This window comes from Dipodomys spectabilis, unplaced genomic scaffold (genome assembly GCF_019054845.1).
Source record: "Dipodomys spectabilis isolate Male_0828 unplaced genomic scaffold, ASM1905484v1 ptg000325l, whole genome shotgun sequence".
In the NCBI taxonomy this organism is placed as follows: Eukaryota; Metazoa; Chordata; class Mammalia; order Rodentia; family Heteromyidae; genus Dipodomys; species Dipodomys spectabilis.
The window spans coordinates 908,828-932,333 of NW_024871002.1; the positions used below are offsets into that span (position 1 = coordinate 908,828).

A 23,506-nucleotide genomic window follows, 5' to 3' on the forward strand; every position below is an offset into this window, starting at 1 on the left:
AATTTGAGGTTATGTACAAACTTCTTGCATAATAAAGAAAAAATCAAATCTCCACAAATACTTTACCATTAAAACTAAAAATATAATAAGTGCATATATTTTAAATACTATAGGCCTAGTAATCAAAAGAATTGAATTATTGTGAGAGTAATATTTTGCTTGATTGGGGACCACTGTCAGAGTTCTCTTTCATCAAAACTGATTGATTACAAATACTTTGATTTGTAATAAGGTGGGACTGAACTCAGGGCTGGATGGTATCTCTGAGCTTTTGTGCTCAAGGATAGCACTCTAACACTTGAGCTACAATTCTACTTCCAGCTTTTCTAGTGCTTAATTGCAGATGACTCCCACAGACTTTCTTGCCCAACCAGGCTTTCAACCGCAATCCTCAGTCTAAGCCCCCTGAGTAGCTAGGGTTACAGATGTGAGCCACCGCTGCTCCTTTAGATAATACTTCCTAAGGAATCCAAACTAAGATTCCTAAATTCCTATACTTGTGCCAGGCACTGGTGGCTCACATCTATAATTCTAGCAACTCAGGAGACGGAGAACTGTGGATAACAATTCAAAGCCACCCCGGGAAACAAAGGCTGTGAGACTCTCATATCCAATTAACCACCAAAAATCCAGAAGTAGAATGGTGACAAGTGGTAGACTGCTAGACTTGAGCAACAAAGCTCAGGGACAGTGCCCAGGCCCTAAGTTCAAGCCTCAGGACCAGCACACACACACACACACACACACACACACACACACACACCACATACACACAATATTATCAACCTGAATACAGTGGCTCATATCTGGAATTGTAGTTTATTAGGAGATAGAGATCAGGAGGATTGAAGTTCTAGAACATCCTGGACAAAAAATTAGCACAACTTCATCTCAGCTAATGTTATGCATAGTGGAATATACCTGTCATCCTAACTATGAGGAAAGCATTAAATTAGATTTCTGTTCAGGTTGGCCTGGGCATAAATGGGAAAGTATATTCCAAAAAATAACTAAAAGCAGTAAGGGCTGAGAGTGTGCTCAAGTAGTACAGCACATAGTAGAGTAGACTCTTGGCTCAACCTCCAGTACCACTGAGAAAGAGAAAGAGGGAGAGAGAGAGGACTATCAAACTTACAACAAATACAAATACTAATTTCCAAAGCCATTCAGTGTTCAATAATAGATGAGAGATTTTTCTTTTCCTTCCTTCCTTTTCTTTCTTTCTTTCTTTTCTGTCAGTCATGTGGTTTGAACTCAGTGCCTGGGCACTGTCCCTGAGCTTTTCTGCTCAAGTCTAGCACTATACCACTTTGAGCTACAGCTCCACTTCTGGTTTTATGGTGATTAATTGAAAATAAAAGTATCAGGGACTTTCCTACCCAAGCTGACTCTGAACTGTGCTCCACAGTTCTCAGTCTCCTGAGTAGCTAAGATTACAAGTTTGAGCTACCAATGCCTAGCTCCTCCTCAGATTTTTTACGACAAATTCTACTTGGCATCTCCATTTAAATATCTCACAGATATTTTGAACTTGAAGTTGCTAAAATGCCATCCCTGATTTGCCCCTCCTCCCCACTTGTTCTTCTCGCTCTAGCAAATAACACTTCTACCCACCCAGGTGTTCTGATCAGAAATCTAGTAGCCTTCTTTACCTCTTTACCTCCATCCCAGCTGTCAATGTGCTTCCTAAATGTGTCACAAACCTATCCATTTCTCAACTCTCTGACTATTACCATCCTAATCCAAAGTATTAACATCTGACTACTCAATCTCCTTATTACCCCCAATAGAGTCTCATCACAATAGATGAGATGAAGAGGTATTTTTTTGGTTTGTTGTGGGGCCTGAACTCTGGGCCTGGGCACTGTCCTTCAGCTCTTCAGCTCTACCACTTGAGCCACAGCGCCACTTCCCAGCTTTTTCTGTTTATATGGTGCTGAGGAACCAAATCCAGGGCCTTGTGCATGCAAGGCAAGCACTCTACCACTGAGCCACCTTCGCAGCCCTAGAAGAGATATTTTTAAAGAAATTTTATTTAGATTCTTGTAGTCCTGCTTGAAAGCCTCCACTGACTTCTGAATTAAATAGGATACAAAATCTTTATATTCCTCTACAAGATCCTGTGTTATCTAGTGCCTACCTGCCACTGGTCTCTGAGTTTATAGGACACATAAGGTTTTTTCTGGTATATGTAATTCAATCTTTTTTTGGTGGGGGAGGGGGAGTCGGTTGTGGGGCTTGAACCCAGGGCCTGGGTGTTGTCCCTGAGCTTTTTGGCTCAAGGCTAGTGCTATACCACTTTGAGCCACAGTGATGTTTTCAGTTTTCTGGTGGTTAATTGGAGATGAGTCCCACAGACTTTCCTGCTCTGGGCTTGCTTCAAACTGCAATCCTTAGATCTCAGCCTCCTGAGTAGCTAGGATTATAGGCATGAGCTACCAGTACCAAATTAATTCCATCTTTTATATCAATCCACTTACCCCAAATCCCATGGAAAATTGTGCACATTTTCGCAACACAAAAATACTCAACTGAGATGTAGAATTGGTGGAAATCTAACCACAATTTTCTTGATAAACTGTGCCTCCTTGTGAGAGGCTGTAATTGCTTGGAGAAACCTATCTTTTCCCACCACAATACCAGTAGGCATTTATCATCAGTCATCAGGGATGTGTGAGTCTAGAGGGAAGCTAATTACTTTTTAGATCAAAGACACTATGTGGGTTGACAGAAACCCTGCTGCAACTTCTCCCATGGCAGACTGGTTTTTGCTCTTCAAGTCTCAGCTTCAGTATCATCTCCTCAGAGTCCTTGTCTGACTTCAGTCATGCTCTAGCTCGGTGTCATGGCTGCTTACTTAGCACCATCTCCTAAGTACAGACTGGCTAGTCTCTCTTCCTTACTGCAAACTCCATAAGAACTGAGCCTTTAGTCATTGTGTGCCCTGTGTGTCCCCAGAACTTAATGAACACTTCCTGGTTAGTTGATGGGAAACAATGAGCCCCCTTTCAAAAAATAAAAAAAGAATGAACCCATCATTGGGATTAGAGGTATGGCTCAGTTGATGAAGCACTAGCCAATGAACAAAAGCAGCAGGTACTGAGCTAGAGTCCTGGTCTTGGACTGAGAAAGGAAGGAAGGAAGGAAGGAAGGAAGGAAGGAAGGAAGGAAAGGAGGGAGGGAGGGAGAGAGGGAGGAAGGAAGGAAAAGAAAGGACAGGAAAGGAAGGAAGAAAGGAAAGGAAGAAGAACGAACTTACTGAGGAACGAATGCAAAAAGCAAAAGATAGGGCCTGGGTTACTGCCTTCCCAGGTATGTTCTGAGATAGTGACTGGCATCACAAAGTCACCATGTCATAGGGAAAGCATGAGTTTGGTCAGTAATTTTCAGAAATAGCAGCACATTAGAGCACCATAGGAAGCTTTTTGTATGTGCTGATCCTAAGGCTTGAACTCATGGCCTGGGTACTGTCCCTGAGCTTTTTTTTCCCCCCTCAAAGCTAGCACTCTACCACTTGAGCCACAGCTCCATTCCCAGCTTTTAGTAGTTGGAGATGAGTCTTACTGACTTTCCTGCCCAGGCTGGCTTTGAACTGTGGACTTCAGATTTCAGCTCCCTAAGTAGCTAGGATTACAGACGCGAGCCACCGCTCCCAGGCTTTTCTTTTTTTTCTTTTAATATATATATCATATATGATATATATTATATTATAGCATATATATCATTAATATGATATATTAATTTTATAATCAACCACTTCTCCCCTCCATTTCCATTTCAAGGTTCTAATTCAATGGATCTGGTTGGCTACTGCAGACACTCAATGCACTGTCTAGAGATTGTCACTAGGTGGAGCAATGTGACTCTGTATCAGAACAGAGATCTGGCTTTACTCCAAGAAGACAAGGATATCTGTCTCCCTCTCTCTCTCTCTCTCTCTCCCTCTTTCTTTCTTTCTTTCTTCCTTCCTTCCTTCCTTCCTTTCTTTCTTTTTCTTTTTCCTTCTCTTTTTCTTTCTTTCTCCTTCTTTCCTTCCTTCCTTCTTTCCTTCCTTCCTTCCTTCCTTCCTTTGTTTTTTGTTTTTATTACACTGACTGCAGATTTTCTCATTCCAGGAAAGTTCCAATCCTATTTTCTTCTCTTTCCCTATTAAGTTCACAGTAACAGGATATCTACATGAAAGCTTCCTTCATTTCTTCTAACCCACCTCTACCCAGAATTTCCCCATGCTTTCTTTCTCTTTTACCATGGTAACCTATTTCCATTGTCTCTTTCTTAGAATCACTTTGCCTCAGTTTTCTTACATGTAAAAGGGTAAGGGCAGCATCATTTGAGTATGTAAGGAAAAACTACATAACAATTTTGCATCATGTGATTTGACAGTTGGCATCTTAGATCCTCACAGAAATGGAATTCACACAGAAATGGAAGCTGCTCTGTTCAAACAAACATGGTTTTAAGGATGCTTATTTTTGAAAGGCATGCATTATGTAAAGTGGATTATGCTCAAAGAGTATTTGTAGAAGAGCTCCACATGCATGGCCATTAGCCTTGGAATGAAATGGAGAGGAAGACACAGAAGAGGTAGCACAAATGCCTCAGGAAAATATTTCTTTCCAGGGCCTTTGTAGCTTACAATCGTCAGGAGCCATCAACCTACTAATCTTTCATAGGCTGTCATTGCACTGGTGCCCCATACATTCCTCCAGGACAATGCAGAACTCTTTAGCCACGGTATTCTACGACTTGGAAAGGCCCAATAAAGTTTACAGCAGAGATCCCAGTTCAAAACAGTGAGGAACACTCTATGTTGCAAATGGACTATGGGGTAGGGACAGGAGGTGAGAAACTGGAAGAGAACAAAGGAAGGGGTGACAATCTCCAAAAAGAAATGTACTCATTACCTGACTTATGAAATGGTAACCCTAGTGTAGATCATCTTGATAACAACCATACACTTTTTTGTAAAGTGAAGGCAAACATCAGGATGTTCTTAAGCAAGTGTCTAGATAGATCAATAGATCACACAGGTAGATGGATAGATAAGATATATATCAATATTTCCTCTCTCTCTCTCTCTCTCTCTCTCTCAAGTGGTTAGCAGAATGGGATTCTTTTTCCATTGGTGGGTTTTTTGAGGGCAGGGTCTCTCTATGTAGCCCAAGCTGACCTGGAACTCACGATTCTCCTGCGTCTACCACATATGTGGCTAGAAGAGCTGTTTGACTCTCGTGGCAGGACTACCAGCAGAGCTGCCTACTCTGACTGCAAGGCAAAGAATCACAGAGATGGCTCCCTGGTGTAGTTCAGGAAGTTCCATGCCTGCAGCCCAACAACCCCCTTTGCAGTTTTGAAGGTGAACCAGAGGTTTACCAGGGCTAATTCAAAACTTCAAACGATTTGTTTGGTAATTCTTGGCAACAAATTGCCTCCCTACTACTCAACCATGGAGACACCTGGCAGTTAAAAGGACACACACACAGATTGTTACAAGTGCTACAATGCTTTTCCATCTGGGTTTTACACTACACTGGCAGCTAGATAGGGACTGGCAGGGAGAGAACAGAGTGAAGATCAGAATCAGTTTGAAAGATACTTCATTCTTAAAGAAATCTATAGGAGTTTTTTCTTAAAAAATAATGTCTTTTGCAAAGGTTCCCCCCCCCCTGCTTGTCCTGGGCTTTGAACTCAGGGCCTGGATGCTATCCCTGAACTTTTGTGCTCAAGGCTAGCACTCTACCATGTGAGCCACAGCTCTACTTGCGGGTTTTTTTTTTGGTAGTTAGTGGAAGGTAAGAATTTCATGGACTTTCTTGCTTTGGCTCGTTTCAAACTGTAATCCTTGCATCTCAGCCTCCTGAGTACCTAGGATTACACAAGCATGAGCCACAGGTGAGTCAAACCTTTAAAAAGGAAAGCATTGTTTGCCATGGGGAGGGGGGAATGTGAGTAATAATCAGTAATTTATCTGTGTGGTTAGCTTTCATCCATCTCATTGTTGTACCTTTACTAGAAATATTCCCATTTCTCCAAATCCTTTCAAGACACCTCAGGTCCAGAGAGAACACAACAAGGAATGGAGAAAGGAAGGGTGGGCAAATGTAGTGATAATATTCAATGTACGTATGTGAAAAGGGAGCCACGTAACTTGAGGGGGTGGGTGGTGTTGGAAAGATGTGGATACAGAAAGGGTGACCTTGATCAAGATGCATTATACTTATTAACTGATATGTTGACTTGGAACCCTTTTGTATAAGTACTTAAAGATAATAAAAAATAAACAGGGTAGCCTTTCTTCAGAGCCCTTTTTAAAATTCCAGATATTCCTATTGTGACCCTAGTTCTGTCACCTAGCAGCTGTGTACTCTTGGGTAGTTATTTAACCTCTGTGTACTTCAGTGGATATTTTAACATGGAAAACAGAGATCATAACAGCATTTGCCTCACTGACTTGTGTTAAATGAGTTAGTATGTTAAGAGTTAGTAAAAACATCGAGTGTGGTACATAAATCATGAGTCCTCAGCACACAATGCCTACTCTCAAGCACCTGAGAGTTCAGTTGGGGAGATTAAGGCTCAAGTAATAGGACAGGCTACTATTTGTCACTGGATTGTCTGTAGTGTCAGGCCTTAAGTTATGGTAGTGAACAAGAAGGCCTTGATATAATTGAAAAGGATCAAAGAAACAGAGCAAGATGAAGAGCAGTGAGGAAGTCCTTTGAGGGTAGAGTGGTCAGAGATGGCCTCATAAAAAGAGGTAGAAGTGGGCTGGGAAGGTGGCTCAGTGGTAGAGCGCTTGCCTTGCATGCATGAAGCCCTGGGTTCGATTCCGCAGCACCACATAAGCAAAAAGAAAAAAGCCGGAAGTGGTGCTGTGGCTCAAGTGGTAGAGCGCTAGCCTTGAGCTGAAGAGCTGAGGGACAGCGCCCCGGCCCAGAGTTCAGGCCCCACGACCGGACCCAAAAAAAAAAAAAAAAAGAGGTAGAAGTTGGGGCGAGGTAGATGGAGACAGAGCAGTGAGTTGGGAACAAGAGAGCAAAGGCTTGGAGGCAAAAACGCCCATGGGATGGAGAAGGCAGCCAGGAGCCTATACTTGAAATGCATCTGAGAAGTTCCCTTACACATCTCCATGTGGTAAAATCCTGACTGAAGAAAGAGAAGGATTTCTTAACAACCAGAAGCTGGAGCGTTAAACCATGGGGTTGCTGGCAGTCATGAACACCCATTGTCTGCCAGGAAGTGTGGATCCAGGGAGAGAGGGGAGCAGAGGAAAGAGGAGGAGAGAGAGAAGGGCCAAGGGAGGGGGAGGGGAGGGGGAGGGAAGCAGGGCAGAGGAGAGGGGAGACACAAAGATAGAGAAAGGAGAGAGAGAGGGGTGGGAAAGAGAAAAGAGAGACTGAAAGAGACTCCTTGCATTCATGGGCAGCAAATATTGGAAAGGCAGGAACAGGGAGTATGCTCGCTAACAGAGGCCTGGCCCTGAAAGCCAGTGTAACCTAGTAGTTGGGAACATAGTTGTGGAGTCAGCCTGCCTGGGTCTCTGTTCCAGCTCTACCACTTACCAGCTGCCAACAAAGCACAATCCCACAATCCACTGTGCATAGTAATTTCCTATTTTCCTGGTCACCCTTCAGTGAGGGAGATGGCTCAGCTCCCGTCGCCTGCTGTTCCCACACTAACACTTGAACAGTGTCTTTCCACTTCCCCAACGAAACATTCATCCAAAGCTGAGTTTCCTCTGTGATCCATGGCAAAAGGCCCAAGGAAGATAGACCCAGAATTTAGTCTGGTTAAACACAGACTCCAACTTAATTTACTTATAGTCTTAGCATCAAGAGAAAACTGCAACTGTTGTTCATGCAAGGAACTCTCTTCTGGCTGTTTCTCAAAATGTTTTACAGAAACATCCTTTATAGCATGTCACCCTTAGTTCTTTCTCAATTGTGAACATTCATTTGAGTTCCAACTGTGTTAACCCACTGAGGAGTAAGGAAAGTGGTACAAGTAGGATATCTTTAAAAAATTGTGCTAGGGGCTGGGAAGGTGGCTCAGTGGTAGAGCGCTTGCCTTGCATGCCTGAGACCCTGGGTTCGATTCCTCAGCACCATATAAGCAGGAAAAAAAAGCCGGAAGTGGCGCTGTGGCTCAAGTGGTAGAGCACTAGCCTTGAGCTGAAGAGCTGAGGGACAGCGCCCAGGCCCAGAGTTCAGGCCCATGACCAGACCCCCCTCTCAAAAAAAAATTGTGCTAGTACTGAAACTTGAATTCAAGGTCTCACACTCTCATTTGACTTTTTTGCTTAAGACTGGTGTTCTACCACTTGAGCAACAGCTCCATTTCTGATTTTTGCTGTTTCATTGGAGATAAGGATCTCATGGAATTTTTCTGCCCAGTCTGGCTTTGAACCTTGGTCTTAAATCTCTGCCTTTTGAGTAGCTAGGACTATAGGCATGAGCCAGGGGTACCCACTTTATAGTTAAGATATCTGACTCAAACTTCATTGTCAAGTGGACAGCAGGACTGTGGATACAGTATACCACTGATAAGCAGAACAATAACATGGACCACAGGACTGCTCTGAATTGCCTGTCCCATTTTACAAGGAACTTCTGTGGGATCACCTTTCTTTATTTTTCCTTTTCTTTTTCCTTTTCTCTTTCTTTTCCTTCCTTCCTTCCTTCCTTCCTTCCTTCCTTCCTTCCTTCCTTCCTTCCTTCCTCTCTTTCTTCTTTCTTTCTTTCCTTCTTTCCTTCCTTCTCTTTCTCTCTCTTTCCTTCTTTGTCTCTCCCTTCCTTTCTTTCTTTCTTTCTTCTCTTTCTTTCTTTCTTGCTTTCTTGCTTTCTTTCTCTTGTGTGCCAGTCCTGGGCTTGAACTCAGCTCAGTGCACTGTCCCTGAGCATTTTTTTTGCTCAGAGCCAGCACTCTACCACTTGAGCCATAGCTCCACTTATGGATTTTTGGTGCTTAATTGGAGATAAGCATCCACCAGACTTTCCTGCCCAAGCTGGCTTTGAACCATGATCCTCAGATTTCAGCCTCCTGAGTAGTTAGGATTACAGGCGTGAGCTACCAATCAGCTTTTTAAAATCAGTCAATATTTGAATTTCCATTCTCCCACTTTTAATTTGATCCTGTGCATATATGCAAAGGTTCATCTCATTGTCATTCCTGAACATAATGGTGAATGGCAATGAGAGCATTCAGCAGGGAAAAGAGTCTCCCGGAAACAAACTTGTAAGTGATAATGCACTTGTCTTCTCAGGACAAAAATTTAACAAAATGTACACAGAATTCTGACATTCTGATAGAGATTCTGATTGTCTCCTCTAGTTTGAGCATTCTATTTCTTGGTTTGGATCAATTGGATTAGTACATTAATGAGTGGAATAGTTGTATGGTACAACTTAGTTCCATTACTTGACCTCTCTAAGCCTCTATCTCTTCATCTATAGAGTGGGAACAATCAAATTCATTTTCTCTGGACATTGTTTTGGGGGTTAAATATAGTAAAGTACTAAAATGCTTGGTATAACTTCTGACAAATACAAGAATGACAATAATAAGTACTAGCTGTTAGTATGTAAGATAAACTAATGGCAGGCCGGGCGCCGGTGGCTCACGCCTATAATCCTAGCTACTCAGGAGGCTGAGATCTGAGGATTATGGTTCAAAGCCAGCCTGGGCAGGAAAGTCCGTGAGACTCTTATCTCCAATAAACCACTAGAAAACTGGAAGTGACGCTGTGGCTCAAGGGGTAGAGCGCTTGCCTTAAGCTGAAGAGCACAGGGACAGTGCCCAAGCCCAGAGTTCAAGCCCCACAACTGACAATAAATAAATAAATAAACTAATGGCATTACATGTAGTAGAAAGTAGCATGCTGTTCTGGAAGGAGCAATGAATTAAATGTCAGGAGGCCTGGATTCTTATTCTGATTATATTTTAGCACTAAATAAACATAGTGGCCTTGGTTGGGTAAGTGACACAAATCTTTCTGGGTCTTAGTTTATTCACTTGTTTAAAAATGTGAAGACAGCTGGGCACTGGTGGCTCACATCTGTACTCCTAACTACTCAGGAGACTGAGATCTGAATATCTCAGGTTAAAGCCAGCCTGCACAGGAAAGTATGTGAGACTCTTATCTTCAATTAAGTACTAAAAAGCCAGAAATGGCACTGTGGTTAAAAAAAAAAAGCCTTGAGTACAAAAGCACAAGGACAGCACCCAGGCCTTGAGTTCAAGCTCCAGGACTGGCGCGTGCGTGCGCGCGCGCACACGCGCGCGCACACACACATATGAAGATTTTAAACTATATAATTTCTATGAGCCCTTTCTATTTTCAATATCATCCTACAACAATTCCAAAACTCCTTCATTACAGAAATGTTTGTTCCGTCTGTCTCCTATTATCCCCCAAGGTGAGGAAGCTGAAATGTGTTCTAAATTATTGGTAAAAAACATCTATGTGCTTATGAGAAGAAATGAAATCTCATCAGCACTGTGAACTTTCCCCCATGCCCCTGATTGTTGGGGAAGAGAAAGGCATGGCAGGAGTTCTGCCACAACCCACTGGAGAAGGTGGCATAGCTGGTGAGCATGTCATTAGCATGCTCAGTGAGGGTGAGCGCACACACTTTGCCATCAGTGTTTACATGCGTCTGCGCTTCCCAATTGGAGCACAACGGGGTGCTTCAGAGGAACCCACACAATAGTTCTTTGATGACTTGGTCTGGAGCAATTAAAACATCCGCACTGATCTTGTTTTGCGCTTTGTGAGTATGAACCATTGCCTAAGCTTTGTTCCTGAAAACAAAAAGACTGCCTCAGGAGACTGGAAGCTTGGAGATTTCCTATGACTACAATGAGGGATATGGAAGGCTATGTGGCAAATTAATCCTTTTTTTTAATTTCTGGAACTATTAAAAGCATACTGTTCCTTGAAATTGGCTCTCTGAATCTGTTGTGGGAAAGATGTCACATTTCATAGAACCCTATTGACAGACTTTCTTTTCTCTGGAAGAAAAAAAGGAAACATTGGGAGATTAAAAAAGAAATCTGGGCAAATGTGCTGTTTGTAGAGAAAGAAATGAGCAAAGTAAGTAGTCTTCAATTTGAGAGCAACAGGATGGCCAAGGAACAGGTTTTACTGACAGAAGCAACATTCTCTCTCTGTAGGGGTCGACCAAACCATCTCATTAGCAGTTATACAGAAAACCCCAAGATTTTTCCACTCTCAACAGAAGCCTGTCAAACTAGTGTATTCATAGGCTCTTTACCAAGTGCTAGAGAAGATCAGAGATATGCATGGCTTGGTAGGGTATGTGCCCATCTATGGGCTGGCGTGTGCTTAGGATTGTGCAGAAGGTGGACTGGATCATTGCCTCTTCTTCCAGGGTCATGAGATTCTGAGGAAATGATCTTCACTGATCAAACTCACATGAAATGGATTTTTAAGATCCAAAGGACAATTTAGCCCTATGTTCTGGAGCACAATATTCTATGGACTGCTATACAGCACTGTATATTCCCATATGTTGGAATTAAATTTCTGGAGTCATTTTATAACAAGTCCTACTGTTTAAGCCTATGTGACAGAGACTCAGAAATTCTTTACATGGCTTATCTCATTTAAACTTCACAATACTCCTGTCATAGACTTTGAAGTGCTATTTTATTCCAATGGTATATGAGTAAATACTCCACAGATGGTAAATGACAAATCTATGATTCTAAAGCCATAGAATGTCATGATTGTCATTGTGGCCAGTGTCATGTCTTTCTCAGTTAGCTTGAAAGAATATGAGGAAGGAATGAGGAAGAAGTTCCACAAGCAGAAAACAGCCTCTGTCCTAGTGCCTATGACTCAACTGAAGCTGTGACTCATAGAGGGCTGAAGGTCATTCAGCAAGCTGGAAATGACCCTGGACTTTAGTATTAGCACCAATGCACGATTGCTATGGTTCTGCTTGTTGTCTCCAACTGACCTCTCTGCTCACCACTTCCCCAAAGTTATACATTCTTTAGTCCTCTACTCCTGTCTTTGCTCTGATAAATGTGCTCAAAAGTGACAAATGAGGCACCTGAGTGTGCTGTTTAGAGAATGCGGAAGGCAGAGGTGGGTACTGAGACACCAGAGGGGTTGCCAAAGAAGTCATTTCTACAGTCCAGGAATTGGGCTGCTCCCAAGACCAGTCTCAGAATTTGTGTGATTGGTGAGAATAGGTACTTTGTCCGTGTGACGGGGCTAGTGTGAATCAGGCAATGCACTTTCCTCCCACAGAATGCTGAGAAAATAGAATGCATCAAACCCTATTCTCATGAGCAGGTGCAAAATTTAAAAAAAATCACTACATTATGTAATGCACTGCAATTCCCACATTGGATGAAACTGGGCTGATTAATCTATTTACATCTGGTTTGCAGAGGTGTTGCAGAGATAAAAAGAACCTAATGGTGGGTGTTCATTTCCAGCAATCTCTGTATTAAATCATTCATTTTCTATCTGCCAGTTGTAGACATAATGGGAATTTCCAGTTGTTGTAATGGGTTGTGGGAAAGAGAAAGGGTTGTAGAGGGAGAATAAGGAAGGGAAAGCAGGAATCTCCCAAACACAGAGCTTTAACATCTGAACTGGGGTAAGCCTCCAGCATGTTCAACTTAGGTTTTTCATTCCTACCAGCATGCCATGCCCATTCTTGTCTATGTGTATTGTAGGGCCACTCAGCACTTTACACTGAAGTATAACTGGCTATAGAGGAAATAGGTATCCTCCCTCCCCTCTTTCCCCACCCCAGCAAAGAGGCCTATTCACACCTACCAGAGTCACAGGGCAACAAGCACCATCTAGCTAGGGACCACTGTGGGTAGTATCAATTTCCTAACTCTAGATTATTTTTCCATTTTTCCCCCTTCCACTCTTATCTCCCATCCTAAGAACACAGATAAGACACATACTCTGTGCCCCTCATCTCCAGGTGAAGGTAGGGCAGTATGACACAGCCTCAGGCACTTGCCAGTCTGGCTTGCTTAGTCCTGGATGAATGAGCTTTGGCCTTCATTTATCCCAGTTATATAACCGTTGGTCAGCCTATTCCCACAAAGCTCTTCTCTGACCTAGTTGCACCTCTCAATTTAATGATTTCATAGGTTACAAGAGGTGCCAATGCCAGGTTGCTATAGAAACCCTTGCTCTGCTGACCTTCCCCCCTTCTCCTAATAAAAAAGTGAAATAACAGAAAAGTAAACCACTATTCAACAAGGAATTGAGTACATTTTAAGTACAATGTGGTCTTTCACACTAGGGAATGCTTGAAAAGCTTTCTACCTCAGAAAAAATTTCCATTTGTCTCCTGGGTTTCTTGTTCTTCTTTTGTATTTATACATTCCCAACCAAGTAAGCCAAGTGAGTTTTCTAAAAGGAGAAATAATGAAGTGGAAAGTATCCCTTAGTTGTGTGTATATTATGCTAAAGGACCATCTTCACTGGCATGTCCAGACTAGTGAAATGAAGTAGGCAAGGAAGTTGACAACACATAGTGGAAGAGAGCTGGAAGCGTCTGAACGAGGGCAAACCTGAGGTCTCAAATTCATTTCCAGAGGCCTCTGTATTAATCAGATTTTCTACCTGCCACCTGTACATATAATGAGAATTTCCAGTTGTTATAATAGGTAAACCACTGGCATCCTCAGACTCAGCTTTTTGAATCCTGGACTACATATTTCCCAAAGTTTCCCTCAAATAAAAATTTAAAAAAGTTCTTCAGAGCCACATACATTTTTCAATGAATGAAAAGTGTATCAGAGAGAGACTTCTGCTATTTATGCTCCTCTACTGTAGACTGTGTAAATAGAAGTAATGGACTTGCTTTGTAGACTCAGCTTCGAGACAGGCCAGTGATCTACTCAATGTCCCTCTTCTTTGATCCACCTCCCCATTTCCCACTGTAATTGTTTGCTGCCCTTAATTGACAGATAGATCTATATTCTTCCTATATATTCTGGAGTGGCCACTGTGTCCAAGACTCAGCTTTTCTTCATTTCCAAGGAATGGAGAATCAAAATTTACACATAATGTACCATTGTTATAATCTTGTAGTCTTCATGGATGAGGACAAGGAGGGCTGAGATAGGGACAGCAGTGATCATTTTAAGGCAGCTTTCATCCAGAGCTTGAATGGAGCAGAACTCAGAGCTTACTTTTAAGGACCCCACATAGGGCAGAAGGGTATTTGTGTCACCTACTGGCCTAGCCAAGGCATTAACCAAGAAAAAAAAAAGGACAAAAGGGAAACTAGGAAAGTAAAAGTTAAGCCTTATACTGAATCACATGTTCCCTTGCTGGAATCTATGCCAATGGAGCACTGTTCAAAATTACTTAACTTAGAACTCTGAGGCTACTCTCTATCCAACTTCAAATGCCCTGATGCTCAAGAATGTTTGAACTTGAGTTATTCTCAAGGTGGGGAGATTCCTCTGCATCCACTGCCTCAAAGTCTCCAGATTATATAAGCCACAGCTGTCTATTCCAGTTATGACAACTGTTTTCTTTCCTTCCTACAGTCATTCTCTCCATTTCTGAGCAATGTAATCATTTACCAAAAATGTCCATCACACTGGGTGCCAGTGGCTCACACCTGTAATCCTGGTTAGTCAGGAAACTGAGATCTGAGGATCATGATTTGACCTACCCCAAGCAGGAAAGTCTATGAGACTTTTATCTCCAATGAACTACTAGAAAGGCTGGAAGTAGAGCTGTGGCTCAAGTGGTAGTGCTAGCCATGAGCAAAAGAAGCTCAAGGGACATTGCCCATGCCCTGAGTTCAAGCCCCAGGACTGGCAAAAAAAAAAAAAAAGGTCCATCACACCAATCCACATTTGGATTCTTTTGGTCCAAGTCCTAAGGTGTTTTGTGAGCCCTGCAGCAGACAAGTTAAAGGTATTGTATGCAGATATTGTATAAAGGTGGTTTTATGAAAATGTATGTATGACTAATGTAGTAATAGCTATGATTTGTTAAAGCGCCCCCCCCTGCCCTGCCCAGTAGAGGCACTGTGTTAAGTGATTTCTGACCCATTTAATTTAATGTCCCTAACAACTCTAATGCTGTAGATGAGGAAAGTGGGGTTCAACAAAAGTTAAATCACTGCCCAAAGTAACGCATGTAGTAATAAGTGAAGAGGCTTATATCCCTTTTCTTTAGTGTATTTACATTAGGGAACAGGATACTGCACTAGGACTGTGCTATAACCATGTGGTTGGGGAAAGGGAAGTCTATTTCCTGCTGTCTGGATCTTGTTGTTTGCTTATGCAGGAACCAAGCCTATACCTCCATTCCATATATAGCATTCTGCACCAGCCCAGTCTAATCCCAACATCAAACCTGATAATGTGGGAAGGGGAGAGAATGCAGGCAAGAATTCTTTGTATATGCCACAAAATTGAGAAAAATAAGGGAAGGGGTGGGTCAAAGTGGGATGTTGAGGGATGACACAGATCAAGATGCATTGCTTACATAAACTGCTTTGCTAAATGGCAAAAATCAATACATAACCTAAAATTAAGAAAAGTGAAGGAAGGGGTGGGTTGGGGGTAGGGTACATGAGAATGATGAAAGGGGTGACATTGAGCAAGATGCACTGTATTTGTAAACTGCTCGGTTGAATGGCAACTCCTTTGCACAAGTACTTCAAGATAGTAAAATATTCAAAGAAAATAAGTTGAGAGAAAATGAAAACAAACAAAATCTGGTAATATGGTGCCCTGAAAGAATAGTATCCATTAATCAAGTGCAGATGATCATTAAACTTTTGCCTATATTATATTACCTGGATCATCTCAACCCCCTTCTTGCCTGTTTCTGACTAGCAGTGGTGATAGAAGAAATAAGACTGATTACTTGAAGGTCATGGCATGACCTTCTTACTGTAACAGTGGATAGGTTCTATGTGGACAATGCACCAAAACTGTCTTCATAAACATTACGAAGTAATGTATATAAAAGTATAATGTCACCAGGTGCCAGTGGCTCATGCCTGTAATCCTAGTGACTCAAGAGATAGATCTGAAGATTCAAGTTTTCAGCCAGACCAGGCAGAAAAGTATGTGAGACTCTTATTTCTAATGAATCACCAGAAGACCGGAAGTGGTGCTGTGGCTCTAAGTGGTAGAGCACTAGTGTTGAGCAAAAAAGCTCAAGGACAGAGCCTAGGCCCTGAGTTCAAGCCCCATGGCCTACAAAAGAAAAAAAAAGGTATAATGATAATGGTAACAACTCAGTTCTCCATAGTCCTAATGTTTCACTCTGTCATTACAACATACTCACACTTTGGGGATTTTCAAGTTCTGACACTGAAGGAATCAAATCAGCATTAAAAAGCTAGTGCTTGCCCTCAACTCCTCATCCCTTTTCTCCCCCTATGCTGAAATCTTTGGCCCATTGCAACTAGAAAAGGCAATATTTAGATAAAACTGTGGCTTAGTTTTGTGTGTGTATGTGTGTGTGTGTGTGTGTGTGTGTGTGTGTGTAAGAGAGAGGGAGAGGGAGAGGGAGAGGGAGACAGAGAGGGAGGGAGGGAGAGGGAGGGAGGGAGGGAGGGAGGGAGGGAAGGAGGGAGGGAGGGAGAGAGAGAGAGAGAGAGAGAGAGAGAGAGAGAGAGAGAGAGAGTCCTAGGGCTTGAACTCAGGGCTTGGGTACTATCCCTGAGCTTTTTTGCCCAACACTAGCTCTACTACTTGAGCAATAGTTCCACTTCCAGCTTTTTGGTGGTTAATTTTAGATCAAAGTCTCAAGGACATTCGTGCTCAGGCTAGCTTCAATCAATGATCCTCAGATCTAAGCCTCCTAAATGGCTAGAATTACAGGTGTGAGCCACTGGCACTATAAGAGTCTTATCCTATCTGACTTAACTGTACATTTTTAAAAACAAATGGTCCTTCAAGTGTTTTGGCACATTCAAATGCAGATCTTTGAACTCTGAGAAGTGAGATATGCAGGCTAATTGAGAACATCTATGATCCACTAAACTGAAAACCATTCCATCTAAAAAGTTAACAGTTAAAATCCAATTCCTAATTTCACTGAGGAGAAATACTTCTAACCAGACTGTATAGATAATATTTGCCTATAATAGATTGCACAGGGCTGGGATGTAGCTCAGTGGCAAAGCACTTGCCTAGCAAGTGCAACATCCTGGGTTTGATCCCAGTATTAAAAAAGAAAAGACAAAATAGCCTCCACATTTATCCGATTCATCTTTTCATTCTAGAGCAATAATTCTTTCAGCCTTATTCTGCATTGCGCATACAATATTTGTCTGCAATAGATTGCAAAAAACTTGACACTTCCCTGATTTATCTTTTCATTATAGAGCAATACTTTTTTCAGTCTTACTTTTCATTACACACAGAAATGGATGATTTTACACAATAAACCTAGCATCTGCTCATTTAAGTATTTTATGATGTTTGATTCAAACTGAAAACGTGAACTTTGTGAAAAGAGATGATCTTAGCATTATTCTGAAATTCTTTTAATATCCACTTGGACAAATATGAAGATGGTTCAAGAGCTGGGTTCAATGTAAAAAATATACATTTCTACTTCCGTTATTTCCCCTGGATGCATGGTAAACCATATCAATAAATAAAGCAATGACCGTTTCAGTAATGTTCTCTTAGTTATAAACACACACATAGAAAAAAACGGATACAGTAGTGCAAAAAATAAAGTATTAAAACAAGGAAAAACTCTGAACATTTTACACAATGCTCTAAAAAACCTGAACCATTGGAATGAAACCTCAAGTCACTGAAGTACTATAACAACATTTTTAGTGTCTTTTCATTTCAACCACACAGTCACTCGTCTATGAAAGAAAGAAAAATAAAACTAAAGCAAAATCACTTTAGGTTTTCAGACACTTTTATGTTAAACTTCCAATTGTTTTTTCCTGGGCTCTTAAATGCTTTTGCTGTTGATATGGTTGGCAGCATGTCAAGGAGTTATCTTTAAACAGAAAATTTTAAACAGGACACATTCTTTTGATCTTTCTACTTGATTTCTGTGTGATCAATAGGTGGTAATGCTTCTATTTGGTAGTCCCTTTTGTTAAGATGTTATTGCAATTAGATATACTGATAAGACCTCCCATCTTCACACACTCCACTGTGGCTATTTTTTATGTCCATACATGAAGGCCAGGACTCGGCTAATACCATTCAGGCGATCCTTTAAGGACTTCATTGCTAGAAAAGGGAGTTGTGCTCGATTTTCCAAAGGAAGCACAGCTAACATCCACCAGCACCAGGCCGGGCCATTCGGATTAATCTGTAATAGAGAAACGCATTGGGTTCATCTTAATTCCATGCAAGCCATATCAATTTTCAGATATCCAAGTGCTCTAAACAAACGCCCCAGGCTGAAGTGCTTCTATATGTAGAAAAGACTACTAGTTGCCTCCATACTTATTTCCTGCTCTTTTAGCTGGATGTATATCCACTCCATTGAAGGAGGGGAGAAGAATGCCCATCTCAGACTCCATGAGTTCATAAGACAAAAATTCTACCTATTAAGATGTAGAAAGAAGTGACATGTGTAGCTTCAATTTCTATTTTGGGAAAAGCATGTGCTCTCTGCCTTGCTTCTTTCTCCCTATTTCTCCTAGCTAGATTATAGATATGGTAGTGATTAGCCTTCCCCAAAGTAACATTCTAACTATGGTAGAGCTTTGTGATAAAGGAGACTAAATCCTTGAATATTCCCTTACAACAGAGCTGAACTATCCTTCCAGAACTGAGATCTTCCATCTCATTTGAAGGAATTTACTCAAAGTCATTTTTGGTACTTGTTAAAAACAAGCAAACCAATGTTCTAACAAATCTACCATGCCCCTCCTAATCAGTGTAATTTTGTAAGCTGGAATATTTACTAGTCTTTTCTACTTCTGAGACTTGATTTAGGTTCCTTGGATGGACACATATAATACACAGGCCTTTGATTCCCATGATACTTTTATTTGGATATGTCTCTTAGATCCCTTCATTTTCTTGCTCTACCTGAATATAATAGTCTGAATATACCATGTCACTACACACAGACACAGACACGGACACAGCTAAGAACAGTAACCCCATTTTGCAAAAATGCCAGTTAGAAAACACATTTACATTAAGCTAGGTTCGGTGGCTCACACCTGTAATCCTAGCTACTTGGAGGGTAGAGATCCAGGAGGAGGCCAGCTTGGATTAAAGAGTTCACAAAAGACCCATCCCAATAAAATCTGTGTCTCATAGCACCCCAGATACCTGGGAAATATAAATAGGACCATTCTTAGCATAAACATGAGACCTTACCTAAAAAAAAATAAAGCATAAAGGATTGAAAGCATGGCTCCTGTGGTACAGAACCTGCCTAGCAAGTTTGAGGCGGAGTTTAACCTTCAATACTAAAGGGGAAAAGAAGTAAAAGAGAAAGAAAACATTTACATTTACCTCCAGCTTTCCCTTTAATAAAGAACTTTCTCATTTCTTATCAGCCCTTTATCACAATTTTGCTTTTGTTTCTTGAGTATATATTTTAGATATTGGTAACTTACTTCTTCCTAAACCCCAATGAGTTTTCTTCCCACAACTTTCAGAAAGTTGCTTTTAGGGATGTAAAGAACCATATTGCAGTCTACCTCCCCTAGGTTTGTGATTATTTGGTCTGATTTATTCCCAATCCCAATGCCCTCTGTTTCTCTGTGCCTTGAGCATCATCTGGATTCTTGTTTTGGTCCCTGAGTACAGTCTGCAACATGTCTGCCCTCCTCTGACCACTTCTGGATATCAGATTGACATGGAGCCTTCTTTCCCAGGATCATCAGTAGATGAGCCCATGACAACATTGGTAGTGGTTTCTAAGATGTCTTTTCATAAGGCCTAGGACGTTCTTATTCCTGGGACAGCCAGGCCTGCAGTATTGGTTATATCAAAGTTGGATGGATTCTTGTTTTTCACAGGAGCTGCCATTGCAATGCAATGTGGTAATAAAACTAAAATAAAAGGAAATGAAATCCATGGTCTCTGCTTGCTATGTCATTAAGTCCTTATGAATCACACTGTGGCATCTGGTTTGTTCTTTGGAAGATTTGGTTAACATGGCTGATCTCTACCTTTTGCATGATTGGGGAGAACTGCTTCCAAGCAGATGAAGAGAAATATTAAGCCTGATGAGGAGTTTGCTCAGTTATGAGTCACCATGGCTCAGAGCCAAGAGCCAGCTCACTAGGAAGCACCCACTGACTGGCCTTCCTCCTTTCAAAATTCATGATACAGCGGGCGCTGGAGGCTCACGCTTATAATCCTAGCTACTCAGGAGGCTGAGATCTGAGGATCATGGTTCAAAGCCAACCCGGGCAGGAAAGTCTATGAGACTCTTATCTCCAATAAACCACCAGAAAACCAGAAGTAGCACTATGGCTCAAGTGGTAGAGTGCTTACCTTGATCTGAAGAGCTCAGGGAAAGCACCCCAGGCCCACAGTTCAAGCTCCACAATGGACCAAAAAAAACCACCAAAAAACCCAAAACCTCATGATGCCTTTTCAAAAAGGGAGGAAAGAAGCTACTTTGTGCTCTAAAGAAAGTGAGACATTTCAGCCCATTGGGGAACAAGTAGATGTTTACATGCCTTATGGTGCAAGAGGAATTGGGGAACATTAGAAATCTCTCTCATTTCTTAGAAAAGTTGAGAAAGAAGTAGAGATTTATCTAAAGTCATAATACTAGGAAGCTGGGTCTCACAGTATCCCAGATACCTGGGAAATATAAATAGGGCCATCCCTAGCATAAACATGAGACCTTACTTAACAAAAAGTAAAGCAAGGCTGGGAAGGTGGTTCAGTGTTAGAGTGCTTCCCTTACATGTATGAGGCCCTGGGTTTGATTCCTCAGCACAATATAAGCAGTAAAAGCCAGAAGTGGCGCTTTGGCTCAAGTGGTAGAGTGCTAGCCTTGAGCTGAAGAGCTGAGGGACAGTGCCCAGGCCCAGAGTTCAGGACCCATGACCGAAAGAAAAAAATCGCATAAAGGATTGAAAGTAGTATTTGGGGATCAGTCAAAATACATACATGCTAGGCTAAATGTGGTGGCTCACACCTGTAATTCCACTGGTAGAAATCTGTAGGATCATAGCTCAAAACCAGAAGGCCAAGGTTAACAAGACCTAATCTCAACAAATAAGACAGGGTAGTTCATACTCCTAATTCCTACTACCCTGAAGGTCTAGATAGGAAGAACATAGTTTGATTCATCTTGACAGTCAAAAAGCAAGAACCTTCCAGGCGCCTGTGGCTCATGCCTATAATCCTAGTTACTCAAGAGGCTGAGGTGTGAAGATTTGTGCTTCAAAGCCAGCCTGGGCAGAAAAGTTCGTGAGATTATTTCCAATTAACTAGCAAAGAAAAGCCAGAAGTGGAGTTGTGGCTCAAGTTAGAGTGCTCGCCTTGAACAGCATAGCTCAGGTTGATTTCAAGCACCAGGACCAGCACCAAAAAAAAAAGGGGAAGAAACTATTTAAAAAATAACTTAAAGCTGGGTTGCCAGTGGCTCACGCCTATAATCCTAGCTACTCAGGAGGTTGAGATCTGAGGATCACTGTTCAATATCAGCCCGGGCAGGAAAGTCTGAGAGACTCTTATCTCCAGTAAACCACTGGAAAACCGGAAGTGGCCCTGTGGCTCAAGCAGTAGAGTGCTGGCCTTGAGCTGAAGAGCGCAGAGACAGCACCCAAGCCCAGAGTTCAAGCCCCAACAACCGACCAAAAAAAAAAAAACTTAAGCAAAAAGGGCTATATACTAGATTAACATCCTGAACTTTTTTTCCCAAGATCATTAGCACATATTTAAGCTGATGTTGATATTACAGAACTCCCTGAAAGTATCCCTTGATTTAAACCAGGTAAGCAAAGTTTGTTGAAACTTGACTCTCTCTACTGTACTGGGGAGCTTCTGACCTATAGCTTGAGATAAAAAATGCCACCATCCCCCACACCCAAGAAAATGGATCCTGTTGAACCTACTGAACTATTCTCTGGCATAGCTCAGCCAAGGATACACTTAAAAGACAAGATCATTATTCTCAGGATTTGTTCCCCAGTGAAGACAATAGTATGCAGTCCTGTAAAGCTGGATGAGCCTAGTTGTGTACTTTCTGTGCCCATGCAACTATTCTCTTAGAGGGTAGCTGCTCCTAGCTCCATACTGCTACAGCAGCAGAGGAGGGCTCTAGAAGATTCTTGGCTTTGGTCTCAACTCTATAATGCCCTAGCATTTGGGACTATCTTGTCACCCTAACAGAACCTTGGTGTGGATCTGGACTCCCATGGAAGGCTTTCTTCATCTTTTTTTGTGTGTGTGTGTGCTGTTCCTGGGGCTTGAACTCTGAGCCTGGGTGCTTTCCCTGAGGTTTTTTTTTTTTTTTTTTTTTTTTTTTTTTTTTTGCTCAAGGTGAAGCACTTTTTACCACTTGAGCCACAGATCTATTTCTAGATTTTTTTTGGTAGTTCATTGGAGATAAAGAGTTTCACTGACTTTTCTGTGGCTCGCTTTGAACTGTGATCATCAGATCTCAGCCTCCTGAGTAGGGCTAGGATTACAGGTGTGAGATTGAAGGATTTTTCCATTGGCAGTATGTAGGTTCCTATTCTCTCACTTCCCTTATCTGCCAACACATGTATTGGATCCTAGTTCCTACTCTTTACCTTAGGTACCCCAATTCTGAATTGGGATCTTTTTTTGTCTTTCCTATGATGTTAAATGCCCAGAAGTATAATATCTAAATTGGATCTATCATCTCTACCTGATTTTCCCATCTAATCACAAATCCCAAGGACTCTCAATTAGTGGGGAATAAACAGACACTGATAAATGTTAGAGACAGGCATTTGATGTACCTGAGGATCATCATCTTTTTCTGGAAATGGACCAAAGTGACTGATGATTCGATTTTTCATAGATGGTTTCAGTGAATGGAACCATGTTGATGCTTGCTTATAAACAGAGTTATGTAACTCTACAAGCTCAATATAATCTTCTCCTTGAACCTGAAAGAATCAAAGTGGAAGTGAAACATGTGTATCTTCTCTATCCCTCCAAGAGTTGTGGCACCTGACACTCTGGAACATCCATCTTGTCTTCCTCTGGGAAGGCTTACCCATCCAGCTTTCTCAGCCAGGTGCTGGGCTGTGTATAAATATGACTAGAGATAGGAGGAAAGGAAGGAGGATGGCTCAGCTGAAAACCATGGCTGAGAAGAAAAGAGACTCAAACTGCCCATACTGGAGGCATGTGATTAAAGCAGGTTATGTATTACATGCCTCTGCTGGGTTCATTTTCATATTGATTTTCCCCTTGCTGTCTGGAAGGACATGAATATGCCCCTGCCTCTTTGGGTTAACCATCTTCAAAATCAAATGCATTTGTTCTTTGATCAAGTATTCATTAATCTACAGAGTAAATATAAGTATAAACAAAT

At 41.7% G+C, this 23,506-nt stretch overlaps 1 protein-coding gene across 3 annotated transcripts in view; it reads right to left on the reverse strand.

Moving 5' to 3' along the window:
• Window positions 1–17,503: 17,503 nt before the first annotated feature.
• Lonrf3 (LON peptidase N-terminal domain and ring finger 3) overlaps window positions 17,504–23,506 on the reverse strand; it is a 37,835-nt gene continuing 31,832 nt past the window's right edge. For all 3 annotated transcript variants that reach the window (XM_042702512.1, XM_042702513.1, XM_042702511.1), the window contains 2 exons: window positions 22,926–23,075; window positions 17,504–18,322 (listed from right to left, as the gene is read on the reverse strand). In XM_042702512.1, coding sequence (XP_042558446.1) covers window positions 18,167–18,322; window positions 22,926–23,075 — 306 coding nt within the window. In that variant the 3' untranslated portion in view covers window positions 17,504–18,166. The remainder of the gene's footprint in view (window positions 18,323–22,925; window positions 23,076–23,506) is intronic.